The 19,447-nt window shown below is 54.0% G+C and overlaps 7 protein-coding genes across 7 annotated transcripts; 2 read left to right on the top strand and 5 right to left on the bottom strand.

Annotated features, from left to right (window-relative positions):
- Positions 1 to 182: 182 nt before the first annotated feature.
- On the bottom strand, positions 183 to 2,761 carry JCM15063_000506 (SLM1 family PH domain-containing protein; the record flags this gene model as incomplete). The annotated part of the gene is made up of 9 exons (XM_076678424.1): positions 183 to 338; positions 407 to 894; positions 963 to 1,498; positions 1,575 to 1,733; positions 1,805 to 2,061; positions 2,143 to 2,199; positions 2,263 to 2,316; positions 2,383 to 2,489; positions 2,653 to 2,761. 9 exons carry the CDS (start codon positions 2,759 to 2,761, stop codon positions 183 to 185), a joined length of 1,923 nt encoding a protein of 640 aa, XP_076534407.1.
- A 4,238-nt stretch (positions 2,762 to 6,999) lies between these two features.
- On the bottom strand, positions 7,000 to 8,287 carry JCM15063_000505 (uncharacterized protein; the record flags this gene model as incomplete). Its single annotated transcript, XM_076678423.1, has 5 exons — positions 7,000 to 7,753; positions 7,815 to 7,918; positions 7,984 to 8,032; positions 8,102 to 8,195; positions 8,263 to 8,287. The coding sequence occupies 5 exons, from the start codon at positions 8,285 to 8,287 to the stop codon at positions 7,000 to 7,002; spliced, it is 1,026 nt and encodes a 341-aa protein (XP_076534406.1).
- Positions 8,288 to 9,191: 904 nt separating this feature from the next.
- JCM15063_000504 (uncharacterized protein) lies at positions 9,192 to 10,103 on the bottom strand (the record flags this gene model as incomplete). Its single annotated transcript, XM_076678422.1, has 3 exons — positions 9,192 to 9,299; positions 9,395 to 9,643; positions 9,879 to 10,103. 3 exons carry the CDS (start codon positions 10,101 to 10,103, stop codon positions 9,192 to 9,194), a joined length of 582 nt encoding a protein of 193 aa, XP_076534405.1.
- Positions 10,104 to 10,569: 466 nt separating this feature from the next.
- Positions 10,570 to 12,211, top strand: JCM15063_000503 (C2H2-type zinc finger protein; the record flags this gene model as incomplete). The annotated part of the gene is made up of 8 exons (XM_076678421.1): positions 10,570 to 10,598; positions 10,665 to 10,689; positions 10,759 to 10,907; positions 10,971 to 11,273; positions 11,340 to 11,447; positions 11,513 to 11,572; positions 11,651 to 11,819; positions 11,909 to 12,211. The coding sequence occupies 8 exons, from the start codon at positions 10,570 to 10,572 to the stop codon at positions 12,209 to 12,211; spliced, it is 1,146 nt and encodes a 381-aa protein (XP_076534404.1).
- A 1,174-nt stretch (positions 12,212 to 13,385) lies between these two features.
- Positions 13,386 to 14,575, bottom strand: JCM15063_000502 (uncharacterized protein; the record flags this gene model as incomplete). Its single annotated transcript, XM_076678420.1, has 3 exons — positions 13,386 to 13,808; positions 13,883 to 14,209; positions 14,282 to 14,575. The coding sequence occupies 3 exons, from the start codon at positions 14,573 to 14,575 to the stop codon at positions 13,386 to 13,388; spliced, it is 1,044 nt and encodes a 347-aa protein (XP_076534403.1).
- A 279-nt stretch (positions 14,576 to 14,854) lies between these two features.
- VMS1 (Vms1p) lies at positions 14,855 to 17,212 on the bottom strand (the record flags this gene model as incomplete). The annotated part of the gene is made up of 5 exons (XM_076678419.1): positions 14,855 to 15,841; positions 15,916 to 15,959; positions 16,029 to 16,152; positions 16,221 to 16,327; positions 16,402 to 17,212. The coding sequence occupies 5 exons, from the start codon at positions 17,210 to 17,212 to the stop codon at positions 14,855 to 14,857; spliced, it is 2,073 nt and encodes a 690-aa protein (XP_076534402.1).
- Positions 17,213 to 17,359: 147 nt separating this feature from the next.
- Positions 17,360 to 19,434, top strand: PET112 (glutamyl-tRNA(Gln) amidotransferase subunit PET112; the record flags this gene model as incomplete). Its single annotated transcript, XM_076678418.1, has 7 exons — positions 17,360 to 17,857; positions 17,933 to 18,121; positions 18,188 to 18,311; positions 18,374 to 18,546; positions 18,618 to 18,859; positions 18,932 to 19,050; positions 19,133 to 19,434. 7 exons carry the CDS (start codon positions 17,360 to 17,362, stop codon positions 19,432 to 19,434), a joined length of 1,647 nt encoding a protein of 548 aa, XP_076534401.1.
- Between the last annotated feature and the right edge of the window lie 13 nt (positions 19,435 to 19,447).

The following is a 19,447-nucleotide window of genomic DNA, read 5'->3' as shown; positions in this document are numbered from 1 at the left end:
AAAGACAAAAGAGAAGGGTCCGTATGGTTTAGATAAAGTTCGAGAAGTCAAAGAGATTCAAAACGGGTTGTATGTACTGATCATGATCGAGAGAAGAAAGAGGATGGAGAACATTGACAAAACGAGAAAGAAAAGAAAAGAGCTCGAGAGCAAGTCCCCTCAAAAGAAAGGGGCGATGGTATCTAGGCTTTCTCGGTAGTCTCCTTGTTTGAGCTCGAGCTCGGTTCGTTGAGAGCTTCAACGAAATGAGATTGTCCGTGACTCGTTTCCTCTTCGTCTTCTTCTTCTTCGTCCGAAGTTTCTTCCTCGGAAGATTCAGCTTGGTTCGCACGAGGGTTCTGCGAGAAAAAAAAAAGAATCAGTAGGATGATACAGAACAGCGAGAGAGAGAGAGATTGGAATTTACCTCTCGGTTCACGCTCGAAGGTCCTTCTCCATTCCCAGCTCCACCCGGTTGATTCGAACCCTTCTTCTCAGCGGCATAACCATTCTCGGCAAGTTGAATGCCGGATCCTTCAGTCGGGACCGAGTACGGAGGAGCTTGTCCATCTCCGTTCGTGCCCGATCCAGTGACGACAGGAGCGAGTCGAGGTGCATCTGCCGAAACTCCACCATGTTGGGGTTGTTGTTCACGGTTGTACGAAGTGACCGCAGGCTCGTGGTGTTGGTGTTGAGCAGAATGAGAGTGAGACTGGTGGTGAGGCTGGTGATGGTGGTGGTGGTGGTGACGGTGGTCAGTTTCGTCTTCCTCGTACTCGCTCTCTTCGTCGGAATCTTCCTCCTCGACCGAGGAACCGTCTTCCTCTTCAGACTCTTCTTCCTCCGAGACGTATCCAGCGGCACGAACGGCGGCAGGAACCGGTCCAGATCGATCGAAAGGTTCGGAAGCAGTGACTGTTGTTCGAAAAGAGTCAACGTTTAATCGAGACCGTCAAATGAAACAAAAGGAAAGGAAGACTGACGGTAGACTTTCGAGAGTTGTTTGCAGTCGTTCCACCACTCGAGCATCTCGTCGTGGCTCCTCGCACGGAACGTGAAGCTCGCATCACGCGCAAACAACCCACTCTTCTGACCAACATCACCTCCAATCGTTTTTTTGCCCTCAATGTGGAACTTGTGCGAACGCGCGTTCGGGTTCGTCGGAGCGCCAAGCGTGCACTCGGGCAAGAACAACGACAGTTCCGGGTTCGGGTGCTTCGAGAGGTCCGACGAGAGGTGTTCGTGGAGGTACCCAGCTGGGGTCAAGATGTAGAACGATTCCTTGTACGTCTTGGTGTAGCGTTTCTTGCGTTCGAGGATACCTTGGTGTACGGGAATAACCGAAGGGTCGTCCTTGCCCGGGTAGTTGATCGTCATCGGGTTCCTCAACGGCGTGTCGGGGTCGAGGAGGTACTCGGAGCGCGATGCGAATGCGATCCATTCAGTCGTGGGGGCGACAGATCGCATGAGTTGACCCATGGTTGCCCAAGTCTCCTGAACTTGGGACGAGGCGCGAGAGCTGGCAAGTGAGATCGGAATGGTCAATACGAGCTTTTGGGCTTGTAGAATAGAGAGCGATCTCGGGGGGCACGTACTTCCACTCGTCAAAGGTAGACCATGCCATCTGGATTGCACGCACGACGCCCTCCTCAAAGTGCTCCGAGTTTTGTTGCATGATGATGATGGATTTCTGGAGCGAGTTTTCCTCGTGAACCTGCTTCTGAAGCTGGCGCGCGACGAGCGAGTTGGTGTACCTATGATGCGACACTGGTGTCAGTCAAGCTCTTCGGAACAGTAAAATTTTCGCGCGATGTGCGAAACGGACCAGGGATCTTCCTTGGCGTGAACTCCCATGGGCGTGTTCTTGAGCATGGTGATGCTGCGCGCGAGGTCGGTGATCATCTTGGTCGAGATCTCGCGTTCCTTGGCGACGCTCGCGGCGAGTTTGCCCGTGTCTTGCTGAATGTTCTTGATGTGAGCCTTGAGTTCAGTGCGCAACTTTTGAAGGTGTTGCACGATCGAGCCTTCGACCGTTTTGGCGAGGTTCGCATGGTGATCGGCAATCAAGCGAGTGCGTTCACGCTGATTTAAACGTAATAGGAAAGGAGAAATGGTACATGTTGAGTGATCGCAGGAATTCTAGATGAGCGCGTGGAGACTTACGACGCCATAGAAGATGTCTTGGACACCTCCTTCTCCCAAGAACTGGTTGCCCTCGCGCTGATGCAAGAGAAACGCGGTGAATATGAGTAACACGGGAGAAGATTGTTAGGAGAGACGCACGAAAGGAACTTGGATGACACCTCCAAGTTTGGTGAGCTCTTTGGCCGTGTTGGACTGCAGCGTGAGACCCGTCAGCGTCAGTCCCGCTAATAGAATCTCTGCGAGAGGAATTGGGCTTACCTCGATGTCGGCGATGCCTTCAAAGTAGGTGATGAGGTTCTTGACGAGGCGCTTCCACGCCGAGAAGCGCTCGATGAGGATGTCGGACGGACGCAATTCGTGCGGTCCTAGTAGCAACCATGGAGCATAGGTCAGCGAGAGGGACGGAGAGCGGGGTTGCGAGTCGGAGTTGGCCGCGCCGATCGATCGAACCGCGCGACTAGCGACTGGTCACGAGCGACCCTAGAGCGAGGACGCAAGCACCTGACTAATCGGGGGTTGATCACTCACCCGTGTTCTTCTTGATCAGCTGCGACTGGCGGCTGGTAACGGACGAGCGACGCGAGACTCCGGTCGCAACGGACCGAGGACGGTTCTGGGACGGCGCGTAATCGTTCATGGCGGTTCGAGTCGCGTGCGAGGTCCTGTGTGGTGCTCCTAGATCGCTTCTACCAGCGAGAAGCGCAAGAGGGCGGCGAGAACGGAGCTAGACGAGGCGAGCGCGTCGGTGCGACTTCATCAACAATTGCCGTCATCGTCAATGTTCTCGCTCACTCGGGGTCCCCTAGACCGTTCAAACACGTTGATGGTACTACAAGCCTGGACTAATCGACTCGCCGGGAGGGGCGCAATACTCGTCCATGCACGTTGCAGCGTCTGTACCCGATCGCTTCAAGAGACGCATGTGAAGCTGCACTCTCAAGCCGCTGCGACGGCTTCCTGTTCCAGTTGCACTCAACAATTCTATTGCTTCGGTCAAGCGCTTGGGCTTAACGAGCGTCCGACGCCAGATATGTCCCAAGAGGCACCGGCCTCGGCCCCGACAGTTGTCGCCATCGAGTCGGACCACACTTTTCCGCATCACTAGAGCTGCTTGGCACCCGCCGGAAATACTTCTACGTGATGACCCATCGTCGTATCCGGCTGAGACGACCGAGATGACTCTCCTCTCTGTTTGACCTGCTAATATCGAACACCGCCCTCGGACATGCTGCTCAACGGCTTGTCCTTCTGTTCCATCAGTCTCTGCAATGCTAGCCCAGTGACTTAGACAAGGTGACCTGCATGTTCTGTATTATGAACGAGCCCGCCTCGTGCTCAACTACCGAGCCTGGCTCGATATTTACAACCTTCTCCCCAGCTCTTTCGATCGACGGCTACGAAGCAAAGTAGCTAGTGCTCTGAATGTTCTTCAACTCGATTCGTCTACCTACAGGCAGCTCAGGATTGACACGAATCGAGTTTCAGGCTCAGTGAAAAGGTGAGAGGTCAAGCAATACTTCAAGCGCTTGCTCCCTGTTGAAGTACTCCTTCTCTCATTGAGCAGAATCCTAGTCGACGTGTAGAACCCCGAGCGCTGGTCAGCTCGACGTTTTATCGCTTGCGAACCAGAGGCTTCATTTCGCGCCGAAGCGATACATCGCTAATCGACTGATGGCTTGAAGAGCCTTCTCCTGAGGAGATTTCTGGTAATCTCTCTCTCTTACAAAGAGAAGGCGAGAGAGGGAATGGACGGAGGGAGCGAGTGATTCGGGTTACGGACCAGCTGAACAAATCTTCGCGGAAGGGCAGATGCGCTGGTCGACATTTCTTGCGTTCTCTTTGGTGAACCCGAGAAGCACAAAAGGTTAGTGCGAATGTCATAGTGACCTCAAACGTGGGTCTCTTTTCGCAGGTTCCGTCATTGAGCTGAGCAATCTCTCCAGAGGGAGATCAGATCTTCTCGAACCTTTGCTCGTTCTTGCCCCTCCGCTTGCTTGAGCTTCGCCTTCTACGAGCTTCAAGTTAGCACTACCTGGCCGTATATCTCTATCTTTCGCCCCTATTTCACCGTTCTTCTTCCGCCCCTCTTTTTCTTTGGCAGACCTCACACAGCGATCATGCGATGTGCGGTTTCGATGCTATGAAGAGACGGAATCCCGATCCTCACATTGGCTTACGTCACTTCGTAGCTCGGAAGGTCACGCGACAGACTCGTCCGTTGGATTCCGCGGCGTTCGGACGGTAGGAACCCTGAGCACATACGAGCAGAACCCTCTCCCTTTCCTTCCTTCTTCTCACTCACTCGTAAAGGGTACCAGACACGCTCTGTTACCATGTCGGTGAGTCTGGACAGTTGAAAGCTACGCTTTAAAAACGCCTGCGAGTGCTACTCCTTCTTTTACAGGGCAACAACGACGGGTCTACTAACCGACCCCGTCGCAACTGGTTTAGGCGACATGTGCGCCGCTTTCTCTCCCTGATGAATCGCCATGACTCTGACAAGACTGTAATTTAGCATCCCAATGGCGGAAATGAGCCACCTGCGAGACGTGAGGAGGAGGACTCGTGGGGTCGACGTCGGTTCGCACGCGTCCTGAATCGTACTGCTGATGCACTCGTCGGGCCCGCTGTGCGTTGTCCATCAAAGTAGTGAGATATTCCATACTGACGACCGGATTGCAGGACAACCGCGGACCTGCCAGGGCAAGCTCATTTACTTCTGCACTGATTGCCGTTCGAAATTTCGCTAATTGTGCGGTCTCACGCGGTTTCAAAGGCTGTTCAGCAATCTCCGGGTCCGCAGTACCACGCTCTTCCCAGGCAGGGACAGTATCTCCCCAGCAACGCAGTACGTCTTGCTTCTCTTGCATGTTCGCCGGCATATTTTGCTTGACATGGTAGGGCGCGACAGACCGATCTTGAAACACTCTACTATGCACGCGCAAATCTGATGGAGGAACAGCAAAGCTGGCTCAGATACAGTCTCGATTCTGACTTGAATTACGAGCAAAAGGAACAAGCAAACATGAAGCTGGATGATCTACTGTTGCATTTGAGGGCTAACGCGCGAGAGATCGAGGCTAGGAGAGGACTCCGTTGGGAAGCGTGGCTAGGTGAGCGTGGTCGCAACTCAAGACTGCTGACAAAACTAACCTAGTCTCGTTCAGAGCGAAACCCCAACTGGCACAACCACTATCGTGGGCCTTAGCTCGTCGTCCTCAGCTTTCAGCAGTATCGATTTCCAATGCTCTCAGAACACCTGTAGTGCGAGTCTCGACCGTTGGGATAGGGAACTGCAATCATCTGTGCCAGATCATAGGGAGCTTCTCGGGCAAATGACGCTCCGTAAGGCGATCAACCTGCGACATCGATAACCAATTCTGACTTGTTGACGTCGTTCTGCCGCGTCATTGAAGCCTTCTCCCCCGTCTGATGTAGGGCTTTAGCTAGCTAGCTCCGCGCGCGTGTCATCCGCGGATCCATGCGCTTGAAAACCTTTATTCTCCGCCGATCCCTCTCTGTCCCTCCTTCGGAATATAGCTATATCCAAGCAACCAGAGCAGTAGAGCTCAGTCAGATGCACGCTAGTGTCCGAAGGGGCGGCGTGCGCTTCAAACGGAAAGCTCGATCCCTGACATAGTGCCTACCAAGATCCTCGGTTCCTGACTGTCATGTCGTTAGAGACTTGGCAGAAGAAGGAGTCAACGATGGAAAGTGCTCGCAGGCGACAACCAGCTGCAAGCGGTAATCGCGTCGATCTCCGCCAGTCAGCGCTCTCGTTCTGCGCTCGCAATCGACAGCAAGCGACCATCAGAACCGACAGCTGACGTCACCAGATATTAGCTACTGGCATCTGTCTGGACAAAGCCCCAGAAAACCTCCTTTTGGAGGTAGTTAGATCTGCGTTCACGGGCTTGTAGCGTCCTACAACCCCGATCATCCCGATGGAGACAGTCAACGAGACTCTCAACGTGCACGCTTGTCGATGGAGGTACTGCTCGTCCACGTTCGCTACGCTCGAAGCAGTCAGTCTAAACTAGGTCTCATCATGTCTTGCCTTTAATGCAAAGAGCTGACGAGGCGTCGCACCTGCAATTTGTAGCTCAGAGACCACGTGAAGGAACACATTGTTGCAGCTGAGCTTACAAGAAGCAAGCGGACGCGGGCTTGAGCTAGTGATGATCGTCATTAGCTGCCGGCCGTAGTGTCTCGTTCCGAGCTGCTCACAAGCAGTCGTTGGGTTCGCGATAAGACACGTGGGATCGAAGTCCGTAACAGCAAGCGCGCCAGATGGATCATGACGATGTCAGGGATCGATTCAGTGAATCTCCAGCAACAGCATCCGCAGAAATTTCGATGTCGACTTCTGCACAGACGAGAAGCAAGGCGTCCCGGTGCAACAATGAGGATTGGTACCGACGAGTTGGACAGCGAAAGAGTGTGAGTGCCTCAGACAACGATTATATATTGAAATGCGCGAAGATATGGGCTGACTATAATTTTCGGGATACTCAGATTCCGGTCCCCGTCTAGCTCAGACGCCCTCGCACTTGCCGACTGATCGAGTAATCGCCAAGGGAAGAGATAGGAACTTCTGGGGGAGCAATCACTCGTTTGCGCGAGGCAGAGCCGCTCAGGTACCGAGACATGTCAGCATAGCAACCTTGCTAATCATGAAGAGTCCGTAAAACGTTGCTCATGACAAAGCGGGTGTGCGAGTAATTCGCGAGCAGGATTCATTCAGATCTCGTACGTGCGTGAGAGACGCGCCAGCAGAAGGACTAGCGAAAGATTCGGGGTTTTTTACCGAAATCTATCGAGGAGTCTATAACAGGTAAAGTTGTTGCAACAAGTAAAGTGGGCCCCTCAGATGTTTTATTCGCCCTCGTTCATCCTCTGCTCAATCCCAGTTTCTGTCGGTTCTTCGACTTTGGGACTGCTCGCTCTGACAAACCTACTCCTCAAGCTGTCTTCCGGTTTGTCGAGCATGTCTGCCGGAGTCGTAGTCTTGCTCGGTGGAGAAGCAGGCGGCAAGTTGGTCGTTGCGGAAGACAAGGCGATCGGTTCTGCAGTTTCTTGTCCTCCGCTACCTGGATCGACCTCGTCTACCAATCCACCTGTCGGGGTCGCAGTTTCGGGATGTGAAGGAGGGATTGCGTTGTTGTGCAAAGGGGGTGGTCGGGTCGTCTCGATCGGCAACGAGGCGAGCGAGTGTCGCGAGGGACTCGAAGTGGGAGGATCGTCTTCGAAGGCTGAAGCAGGCGAGTTCTTTGATAGCCAGGGTATAGGAGACAAGAGGGGTATCACTTGGGGCGGCACAGATTTTGACGGGGTCGCGGGGGAAGAACTCGGGATCGGTGTGGTCGATCTTCGGTGGGTGTGGTGAGCAGGAGACAGCACTTTGTCGTCATGTACAACTCCTAGGGAATGGTATTCGAGAGTTTCGGCCGATGTCGACGCGACTGCAGCGGCGAGTAGTGGATCATCGGAAGAATCTTCGGTAAATGTCGATTGTTCCGAAGTGACGCTCAAGACTCGATTGACTGCGCGGAGGTACTTTGCTAGAGAACGATAGCAACTGCGCGGCTGTAGCAAGAGCTCGCACAATCTCTGGATCGTGAATGGAGGCCTGAGCCGATACGCGTAGGGGTCAGCGTTCTCTTCCTGCACCGCAGCCAGCTTGAGCGTACCCGGTGAAAAAGTCGATCGTCTCGTATGCGCGAGTTCGCGTCCGGTACGCTTCCTCGGGTTCAAGGGAGTACGGTGGACCGGAAGCAAGAAAGTCGTCGATTGCCTGCGAGTCTCGACGAGCATGAATTCGTGTTGTGGCGGGTTGGTACTTTATAGTGCGATACTGACCTCGGCTAGCTTGTGCTTGACCATGTCACGCAGGATGGGCCAGTCGGCACTGTACTCGATAATGATGTCAACTGCGAAGCTGGGAGCGAGTGGTCTCGAAAGGGACGAAAACGCGTACTCGACCACGTTGGTGCTGCTGATCTGTTCGAGGAGTTCGTCAAATGCCGGCTGGTACTCGAACCCTGCCGAAAGTCGAGGCTGCGGGACGACAACTGCATACAATCGAAGCCCATCAGCACGCGCCAAGCCAACGAGCGTTCTGACCAGAGCTTGACTGACAGCCATTCGTAGGACTATCGACCATTGCCCGAATCCTCTTTCGGAACAAGCCGAGTCGGGCGCGGGATGTTTAGTTGACAAGTTTCGCGACCGCGTCTCGCTCCTCCACCCTTCAACCTCTGCGACCCGATGCAACTAGCGGCAGTTATCAATGACAACAGGATCAGGACACTCGTTTGACCAATGCTGCTGCGCCTGTCGTGTATGTCGATCACGACCGACAGTTTCATCTCACTCAACTGGTGCTACGCGTGCTTCCCATTACCATGTGACTTGATGCTTTGCCGCCATACAAGCCTGCATCGACAGCCAAATACGCTTGAGGGAGCTGAACACCATCCGATCTATCTGCCTTGCTTCGCCTCGATGTTCGACTCGTCACCTCTCGTCTCGTCCCGCATCGCTACTCTCTTGCTCATGATCTATACCCTTCGGGCGAATGGATCAGATAATGCTACGCGAGCCGACGACGTCGCGAATAGCCTAACTTGCGCTCTTAATTTGCTTTCGGACGCCCGCGCGCTCTGTTTTGGTTCAATTGGAGACGGTACACGCCGGAGGATTTGCACCCGCGCACAGTCTGTCTAGCACGTTCACAACTGCGACTGACGAATTTCTCGTTTCAAAGACACTCGTGGATCGAGGAAACAGCAACGGATATCAATTTGCAGTCAAGGGGTACGGATGGAAAAACTTGCGAGTTCCCGAGAAACGAAGACACACAGAGGGCCGTTCGTGAGAGTAGAGGAGCAGCTGCCGAGACTCGGGTCTCATAGGAAGACGAGTTCCCCTTGTGCGTGCTCACTTCAGTGAAGCCCATAACGATTGGCGGTACGACGACTGACTCGGGCCAGCGAGTGAATGTGTTGGGTCGCTCGCGGCGAGTCGCGCGTGGTGTGCCACTCTGGGGGCTTTGAGCCGGATTGTGATCAGCCGAGCGAGACAGGCGTAATCGAAGTAGCAAACGATCGACTTGCCTCGTTGTCAATCGGAGCACGCGCCAGATCCAAGACAGACAAGAACGTGTCGGCGTTAGGCTATTGTAGGGAATCGCAAAGTCAATATTGACAGCGGACAAAGCTGCAGCAGAAGAGGAAATGAAAAAACTTGCAAGTGGCTCCCAGTTCCTGACGCGCTCGGCCACGAAGAACAGCTTGGCTCTGTAGTGGCCGAAGAGTTCCGATTGCGCATGGTGTTTGAGCCAGGCCTCGACCTTCTCCTGCCATTTGCATGCAGGCTCATAGAACGCCTTACCTCGCCCGATGTACCAAGCGGTTATCCCATGGACAAACGCTCGAATGTTGTGCATCTTGCAGTCGGCAAAGTTGAGCATGTCGCTGCAGAATGCGGCCGACAGAATCGGATCGACGCAGACAGGCGCCTATTACACCTCCAAGGAGTCAACGTTTGCGCAGGCATGTCACCCGTTCAAGTATCAACAGACCAGGCGTTGAGGAGGGTCAATTGTCTTCCCCGTATCGAAATACTCACTACCGCGAAAATCTGGGCTGACCCGACTCTGAGCATGGCTGCCCTTAGTGTACTAATGTTCACGCCGATCAGCAACTAGACGGTATCAAGCACATGAGCCTGAGCGCGGGCACGAGCCTACTCACTGGGACGATCATCTCTCCACGATGCATGCGATCGAGAGTGTGCTTGAGCTTGTCCTGTAGTGAAGACCACGGATGGGTCGTATGGACATCGCTGCACCACTTGGCGACTTGTTTGTCCATCCCGGTCGACCAAAAGTCGACGTCCTCGCCACGAGCCGCCGCATACGCGGTGATTTTCTTGATGAGATTGCGAGCATGTTCTGCCTCGTGAGCGTGCGATGACATTGCGGCGGAATGTCAGCCGAGGTTGAAGGTTCAAGGTCGATAGTGGAGGGCAGAGGGTGGATGAAGGGCAAGCGTGCTTCCTGAGTCGACTTGGATTCCGCTCTGACTTGTCCGAGGTCCGTGAAGCGTTTCGGATCTCGGAGCAAGAGAGCACAAACCCGCGAGCAGGAAGCCAGGTCGATAGCACACGAGTCCCGAGCGAGTCCAGGTCTAACTAGCCAAGCAAAGCGAGAGTGTAGCAGCACTGTCCTGATCGAGCGAACGAGTCCGTTTGAACGAGGTGATATAGAGCGAGCGACGAGATCGGGCAACGCGCTGAGCGGCCGGATTCGCTCCATCCCACATCCGCCGATCCGACCACTCGCGACAGCAGGACGAGTCTGCGAGACCCTTACAGCACTTCACACATCGACGAAAGTAGATCAGGTAGTCTTATTCGGCTCGGGACCGCAATCGGATCGCAGTCATGGGCAAGAAGAAGTCGAAATCGCAGAAGTACGCTCACTGCATCCCATCCAAGACTACTATAGTACTGATCTGGATCTGTCGTGATTGTACCAGATTGGCGGCGCTCGCGTGGTGTTGGGTCAGTCGGGTCTCGATCCGTCATCTCGTCAACCTGTTCCCGGTTCGCTTACTCCCTACGCCCTGACAGTACTGTGATCGTACTTTCGAGGATCAACGGGTACTCCTGAGTCACCAGAAGGCCAAGCATTTCCGATGCTCGATGTGTCCGAGGCGGCTCAACACCGCCGGTGGTCTCGCCGTCCATCTCGACCAAGTGCACAAGGTTGGCACCGACAAGTGCGTGCGAGCTCTATTGTCAACTAGCGTATCGAAACTGACTTCTCGCGCGCCATTTCTCAGAATTGAGAACGCACTGCCCGGACGAGAATCGTTTGATGTCGAAATCTACGGAATGGAGGGAGTACCCGCGGCGGACCTCGCAGCGTGGAAGAAGCGACAAGCAGAAGAGGCCGGTATTCCGACGGACGAGCAACGTCCCAAGAAGGCGCGATTCGCACAAGTTGCCCTCACTCCCGCCGAGGCAAAGGCACAGCTCGCCGCTCACCGAATCCTGATGGGACTCGTGCCGGCGCCTGTTGACGCTGCAGTGGCGATTCCCCTCGCGGCGCCACCTGCCCCTGTACCCGTCCCAGGCATGCCCCCGTGCGTTTCGCCGACACTTGCGAATCCATAGTACAAGATCCTCACTCATCTTTGTATTCGAAATAGGGTTCCCGCACCTCCTCCCGGCTTCATGCCGCCTCCTGGATTTGCTCCTCCTCCAGGCATGCCCTTCCCGCCTCCTCCTGGAGCGATGCCTTTCCCCATGGTGCCGGGGTGAGCGCAAAGTCCTACCTTTTCGAGTCGAGTGCCTCACGTCCTGACGCTTTTGTGTTGTCTAGTATGCCTCCTCCGCCTGGATTCCCAATGCCGCCAGCTGGCCTCGCATTCCCTCCTCCCGGGTATGTTTCGAGATGCCTTTTCGCAGCGCCGAGATTCCGGCTCTAACGTTTCTTGCCCATGTCCCCCATCGATTCCAGCATGCTCCCACCTCCTGGATTTGTACCCCCACCCGGAATGCCGCTCGCGCCCCCTGCCGCCCCGGTCCCGGCAGCCGCGCCGCAATCAGTTCGACAAAAGGTACCTTCGAGCAGTGTCACGCTCAAACCTGGAACTCTCCTCGTGTATGGAGACAACGACGTGTCTCCCGTAAGTCAGAGCTGCCGCGCCTCCTTTCTCTGCACGCTTCTAAATGGCTTGCGATCTGAACAATCTCTTTTCTCTGCTTCTCTCTACAGGAGGAGAAACGAGCACGGTTGTCCCAGTACTCGGTCGCGAACGAACCTCGACTCGCTGCGGCACCTTCGACCGCCGGTCCGGCTTCAGCAACTGGACCTGCGGACGCTTCGGCAGTAGGATCGTATGCTTCAGTCGCGACGGAAGGAGCTCCAGCAAGTGTCGTCACGGGAGAAGCGAAAGGGATTGACCACAACGGTGGTGGAGATCCACAAACGGCAGAGATCGAGACGGGAGGAGCTGCGGCTGCTGCGGTTGCGGCTGGAGGCAAGAAACGAGCGAGAGCGGCAGATCTCATGGGTTGATTGTAGTCAAAACTTGTTACCGATTCTCTCCCGAGAATCTTGTATGTAAAAGGAGAAAAATCTTTCAAATTGCCCAGAACGGACAGACGAAATCTAGACAGAAGCGAACGTTCGCTCAAGCGTGAATTCGTTCCAGCCAGCGACATATCGGCCAGACCGGTACCGGCACTTGACCAGTCTCCAAATTGCCCGCACGGGTAGTACGACGCTTCAGCTCAACATTCTGGGTCGGAAGCTCTCCATTCGATGAAGGTTCCGGCTCTTCTGGACGGTCGCGAGATATTGCTGTCCAGTACTGATGTCGCGCAAACCATCGTTTAGCAATTTCTTGCGGCAGAGGGGTTATCCAAGTACCTTTGACTTGAGTAGGTCGTAGACGCTGGAGTCGCTGTACCTTCTTTCGAAAGGGCAATTTGAAACTTGGTCCGTACGGAAGCAAAATTATTACCAAAAACAGAACGTAGATTCCAGACAGACAGATGTAACTCAAAACTCCTGATCCAGGGTGCACTGCTTTCAAAAGGAGCGCAAGAGCTCAATTACCCACGTCCAGGTGGACCGAGATTTTGTCGCTTCGTGACAATGGCGACGCCTCGCTCTTCAGGAGAGCGTTTTCGAGCATTGTGAGGCCGTGGACGCTCTCGATGAGATCCCGCGGCGAAAGAGCTTGTTGGCGATGTGGGACTTGCAGGTCGTTGCGCAGACGCCAGCTCTCGATGAGGGTTCTTCAGTTGCTCGAACGTCTCTATCAGACCGTCGTAGACATGAACGTCAAGCTGTGGCGAGACTGCGTCAGCCTGAAATGTTCGGCTATCGCTCAGCGCGTTTCAAGAGAAGGCAGCATCTCACACGAGCTTCCATCCAACCGCTGTCATATCTGTGCATCCGAATTTCACGACTACGAGGCCGTTCGTTGTTCCACTTCGTAACCTCGAGTATTTGTTGTGATGTATAGTGCAGCGCTTCGGCTTGGCATTCCGGATCAAGCGTGTCCCAATCGGTATAGATCCGGCTTGCCTTAACTGCACTGTGACAACTTTCGGCAGCTTGAAGTGTCTTCACAGGCTTGAGCCACTTGCGAAGCTCCTTGTCCAACATGCGGCGGGGAAGAGGGATAGTCCAGAAGGTCGGGGGCTGTTCGTTTCGGAGTTCTTTTCTCAAAATTTCGAGAAGCTCACCAGCGCTTGGCTACCCAAACCGAACAGTATGTTGTCAGCAAACCGAGTCTCAAAGTCCTAGCAGGGACACGGTCGCTGCGCACGATTTTGGCCAGCTCCCCTTTCTTCGCAAACTGGGCGGCTGTGCTCTCCCTAACCGCCGTGCAGATGTTCTGAATCGCTTGCGAGATGACCTCGACTGCCTGGTTCTTGCTTGGTTCCGTCAAATGAGGCCAGCACAACCGCAAGAGTTCACGCAGTTGATTGATCTTGGCTGGCCCACCGTTCCCCTTAGCGAATAAAACTCCCAGCTTCTCCAGCTTCGCCAGTTGCTTGATCACAACATGTTCTGGGTTTCCCGAAACGACGTTCTGAGAAGGGCGCAGGTCCTGTAATGGTTCGTACTCCTTGAAAATAGTCTCGTATCTCTGCGGGTCAAGCTGTACGGAGACCACGTGAGCCTGGACTGAGTGACTATAGCTCAGCGCTTTTCAGAGACAAGGCAGCATCTCACACGAGCTTCCTTCCAGCCGGGCGCGTCTTCGCTAACCCGGGTTCCCGGCGTAGGCAACCTTGTCTCGTTCCACTTCGCAACCTTGAATACTTGCTGTGATGTATAGTGCAGCGCTTCGGCTTGGCATTCCGGATCAAGCGTTTCCCATTCGCCGTAGATTCGGCTCTTCCTGACCGCAGTGCGACAATCTTGAGCGATCTGCAGATCGTACACAGGCTCGATCCAGTGGCGTAGCTCATCGTCCATCATTTTGCGTGGAAGATCGGTGATCCAGGTGGTTTCGAGCTGCGTGTTTCTCAAAATCTCGAGAAGCTTGCTGGCGCTTGGCTATACAAATCAAGCGGTATGGATCAGCTACTGAAGTCTAAGCACTGTAGGAGGGGAAGCAACGCTGCGCACGACTTCGTGAAGCACCGAAGCTGCTCCTTGAATCCTGGAGGTTGCGTTGCTACGAGCCGCCTCTTGGCAGACTTCTAACGTTTTCGAGATAACCTGAGCTGCCTTCTTCTTGCTTGACCACGTCAAATCAGGCCAGCACAAATGCAAGAATTGATTCAGATCCTTGATCTTGGTGCGCCCGCCCGGAATCCCCCCATAGTACAAAGCCCCCAATTTTGCCAGTTTGTCGAGCACGCGATGCCACAAGGTTGTCTCTGAGACTTCTGGTTCGACGTCTTGCGCAGATTGGCTCATGCCGGTAGTGTGACGAGATCGAGGGAAGGGATACAGAACAAAAGGCTACTCCAGCCTGAGGCCGAACTTGCCCCCGCGTCGTTCCCGAAGCTCGGGCCCTGTCGCATTTCTACCGGAGTCCGTCGAACTCCTCGGTTGTGCTATCGCGAGTTTGCTAAGGTCAATTTTCTGTTTCTTCACGACGGAAGCGATTGATACGCAGAGTGGCCTTCAGATGATCTCGCACCAGCACTTGCATCGTTTGCGATATGTACAAAAAAACTCCTAGCGAAGCCTGTTTCATCCCAACCTCTTCAACCGAGCTTCAGCAGCCCTTGCTCGTTCCTCCCTCTGTATCCTCATCTTCTGCTCTTCCGTCAAATTCGCCATCTGCCTCTGTTGAATCACTTGCGGAGGTCCGCCGCCGAGCCTCTTGGGTCCACTCCCACTCGCGCCTTTCAACATGGACCTCGCTTCCTGTTCCTTCCGTTCACGCTCTTCCCGATCGCGTTTCTCCTGTTCGGCCGCTTCAAAGTCTCGCATTTGTTCGAGTTCGCGCTCCTTCTGCTTTTGTCTCAGTTTCTCCCGCTTTTCTTCCTCCTTCTGTTCCTTGTCGCGTTCTTTTTGTTCGTCCAACCCGGATGGGACACGAGCACCTCCAGTTCCCGTGCCGGTCCAATCCCACCAATCGGGATGCTGCATCGTCATGAACCTGAACTCGTTTCTTGTCCCTTTACTCTTGGCCAACTCGTACGGAGTCTTTCGTGTGAGAGGTTCTTGTTCGGTATCGTCGTCTTGTTCAAGATCTTGAGAAGTGGGTTGCAAAGTCGGATCCGCTCGTTTCGTTTCGAGTAACCACCGAACCATTTCCCTCTGATCTGCCGCACTCGCAACGTGCAACAAGGTCGGTCTGCCTTCTCTGACTTCCGACATCCATTCGGGCAGAGTCCCCCATGGTTTCCCTTGTTGTTCAGGTTGTTCGAGTTCAGGTCCGTACTTGTCGAGAAAATTGTTCACGAGGTCGATCTTGCCCTTGTGAACCATCTCGATGAGTCGAGTCCATCGGTCTCGTTCGAGTTCTTCGAGTTTGGTCAGCTTCTTGATGACGGGTTTCGGTTTCGAATTGGCCGGCGGTTGTTGACTGGCAGCAGCAGCAGCAGAGGTTGAAGGTGGAGGTGCGATCGAGGCGAGGTATGCGGCGTCGAGTTCAGCGAGTGCCGATGCCGTCAAGTGCGAAGTTTTCACTTTGGTCAATTCGAGGAAAGCTCGAACGAGTTCCGAGATTGTCTAAGACAAGCCCCCATACACTGTCAGTTTCGGAGCTCAAGATGATCACGAGAATCAAATTAGGGGGAACTGACCGGTCTGCGAGTAGGAAACGTGAATCCTCGGATCCTAGGATCTCCTGTGACACGAAGAACTCGTGTTTTAGCCTGAGCGGATTCTCCTCATCATGACAAGAATAGGAGCATACCTCGTTGCAAAGGCGCATCATCGTATCCCATGAACGTCTTGTAGTTGGACTTGCTGCATCTCAGGAAAATCAACTCGGACTCGTCAATCTCTTGACGCCAGTCGTTCAGCAACTCTCGCACTTCCTGTCGACGAGCCGTCTCGTCAGTTTTTGACTCGACAGGAACGATACAAGAGAGACAGTGCCCTTTACATCGTTGAGAGCTGCTTCATTGTGTCTGCGGATCTGGGCTCCGGCTGATTTGGCCTTCCCGTTGGCATTGTCATTTGCACCTTGCGATCCTCCCTGTTTACGACGCGCTATACGAGACGACCGAGCACACGTCAGTCAAGAAAGGGACAGCCGTTCGACCGCAAGCGCAGAAAAAACGGACTCGTGTAACGATGGAACGTCTTCTTTTCGACAATGACCAACTCTTTCTCTCGCTCCTTCCCTTTCCCTTTGCTGACGAGTTTCGGATTCAGTTTGACAACCATTCCCGCAAAGTGTCCACCGCCAAACATCAACAGGGTCCATTTGCGTTCTTCAACGTTCGGCCCTTTGAGCTGGACGCGTTTCAGTTCGTCGAGAGTTTCGGGCGAGTCATCCGATTGTCGTTTCTTGGCTGAACCCGCATCGGGCAAGATTGCACGGTAGATACCGTACTGAGTATCGGGCGCGTGTTGGGGCGCTTCGAACCAGACGAGTGCGGTGCGAGGGACAGCGAGGGGATCCTGCTCCTCTTCGTCGTTCGCAGTCGGCTGTCCAAGGTGCCCTTGCTTGCGCAGGATACGGGACAAGGTTCCATCAACCATTGAATCGGCTGACGATGCGGTCGATGCGGATTCCGACTCCGAAATGGAATCCGATAGGGTTTCGACGAGTTGTTGGAAATCGTGTTCCGAGACTGGAGTCGGCTTGTTGCCGAGTTTGAGTTTGACGTTGTACTTGTACCAGTCGGACTTGTAGTGCTGCTTGAGCTGGTCGAGCGAGTTGAAGCTCGCGCCAGTGAGCGCGCAGGTGTACGCTCCCGACGACAGCGAACTCGAGGTGGGAGCAGGTGCAGGTGTACTTGGAGTAGCCGGTAGTTGGTTCTGAGGGTGCAGCGGGTGGTCGAGAGGGATCACGAGCTTGCGTGGCTGGAACTGATCGATGAGATCATTCGGAAGCGACAGCGCGTACAACAACGGAAGCTTGTACGCCATTCTTCTCACTGCACTCCGAGCGAGTAGGTGAATGGTTCGAGATGTCGAAGTGCGACCTGGAAACGGCAGGGTCGGGGCGAGAGCTGGACGAGTGTTTCACGAAAGTTGATCGACTCGACTTTCGCTCTTCTCGACCTTTCAGATAAAATGACGTTGCGGATACTGTGCTCGTGTCGTTCGATCGTGCGGAACGGGGCAGGCACGAGGCATGCTTCCATCGCGACCGCCAGGAAACGCTCTCGTCCGGCAGACGACTATCCGGGATGGCAGCCGACGATTGGAGTCGAACTGCACGTGCAGCTGAAAGGGAATCACAAGCTATTCTCGTCGGCGTACTACCCTCAAACGGACGACGATGCGTTGCCCAACTCTCATGTCGCGTTACTCGACGCCGCAATCCCCGGAACGCTGCCCGTCGTGCAGCCGCGGCCAGTCCGACTCGCACTCTTAGCGTGTCTCGCGTTCAATTGCGACATCAATCGCAACTCGACCTTTGACCGCAAGCACTACTTTTATCCGGATCAACCCGTCGGCTACCAAATCACTCAGAAGTACCATCCGCTTGCCACTGGCGGTGCCATCGACATTTCGACCTCGGACGACGAAACTCATCGAGTTCGACTCGAACAAGTTCAACTCGAACAGGTTTTCAGCTTGTCTCTTTTTTCGCTTTTCCCAAGGTTTGTGCTCTGACTCTTGAAATTCGAAACTTTTGAGCAGGACACTGCCAAATCATTCCATGATCCTTCCATCTCCGGCACTCTGATCGACTTGAATCGTGCCGGAACCGCCTTGATCGAGATTGTGACGAGACCCGACTTGCGTACGGCCCAGGAAGCGGCAACATTTGTCAAATCGATCCAAGCGATCCTGAGGCATGTCGGTGCATCGAGTGCTAACATGGACCGAGTACGGCTTTCTTCTCTTACGCTTGTCCCAGAATTGCTCTGAGCTGACAGGCAAGAGATACAACAGGGAGAATTGAGGTGCGATGTCAACGTGTCGGTGCGGAGAACAAGCGAATCTGGCGACACGACGCCAGGGACTCGGTGCGAGATCAAAAACCTCAACGGGATCAAATTCATCACGGGAGCAATCAGTAATCTTGTGCTTTCACTTGGTTCGCTGGCCACAAGCTGAACCTTTACTTCGGTCTACCAGATTCCGAAATCTCGCGACAGATTGACTTGCTTTCGGCCGACAAGCCGGTGATACAGTCCACCCGAGGATACGATCCTGTGACTGGATCTACGTTTCATCTGAGGTCGAAAGAGGACGCTCCCGATTATCGATACTTTCCAGATCCTGAACTAGGTTCCTTGGCCATCTCCTCGGCAAGTTCCCTCGATAATCTCCTTGTTCTCGTCTGCTGTCGCTTACTTTTGAACGAGGTCGCGCCTATTAGGAACAACTCGAACGATTGAGGAACGAGCTGCCCGAATTGCCGGAAGCGGCGTTTGAACGGTTACAATCCGAGTACAAGCTTACTCCGAGAGATGCCAGGATCCTGGTCGCGCTTGGTGAAGGTATCAGTCAAGAACAAGGGGAACCTCAAATTGAAGACCAAGAGATTGGCAGTGCGAGTATCGGTGTGACTTATTTCGAACGAGTCGCGCAAGGTCGGGATCCGAAAATCGCTGCAAATTGGTAAGTCCTTTTCGCTCATTCCCCAAGCTCTTGCACATGTAGGTTCTCATGGCTCGGAGAGAGAATGCACAGGGTTATTCACGAGCTTCTGGGTCAATTGACGAAAACTGGGTTCAACCTCGTCACGAACCCGATCGAACCTGAACAACTCGGTCATTTGATCGACGCAGTATCAAAGAACCGTCTAACCGGTGCGTTCCAAATATCTCTCCGGTATCCCTTCAGAGACCCCTTCCTGATCTCTTTCGTGGGTCGGATATCGCTCGACAACAGGCACGAATGCGAAATCTTTGTTGAGGGAATACCTCTCGTCCTTCACCGGAACGTCTTCGCCAGTCCCATTCTCTACCCATCTCTCTCAAATCCTCTCCTCGATTCCCGAACCTCCTTCGAACGACACGTTCACTCCCATCGTCGAACGAGTGATCGAGACGCATCCGAACGAAGTCGACAAGATTCGAAAAGGAAACATCAAAGTCATCATGAGGTTGGTAGGACAAGTCATGAAAGAGAGTCAAGGGAAAGCCGATGCGAAATGGGTCCGACAAGAACTCGAGAATCGATTGTTGCAATAAAAATCGAACCACT

This window comes from Sporobolomyces koalae, assembly GCF_050403365.1.
Source record: "Sporobolomyces koalae JCM15063 DNA, S_koalae_JCM15063T_v1_ctg14, whole genome shotgun sequence".
NCBI classification, from domain to species: domain Eukaryota; kingdom Fungi; phylum Basidiomycota; class Microbotryomycetes; order Sporidiobolales; family Sporidiobolaceae; genus Sporobolomyces; species Sporobolomyces koalae.
The sequence above is the reverse complement of the archived record's forward strand: the minus strand, read 5'-3'. Positions and strand labels throughout refer to the sequence as shown.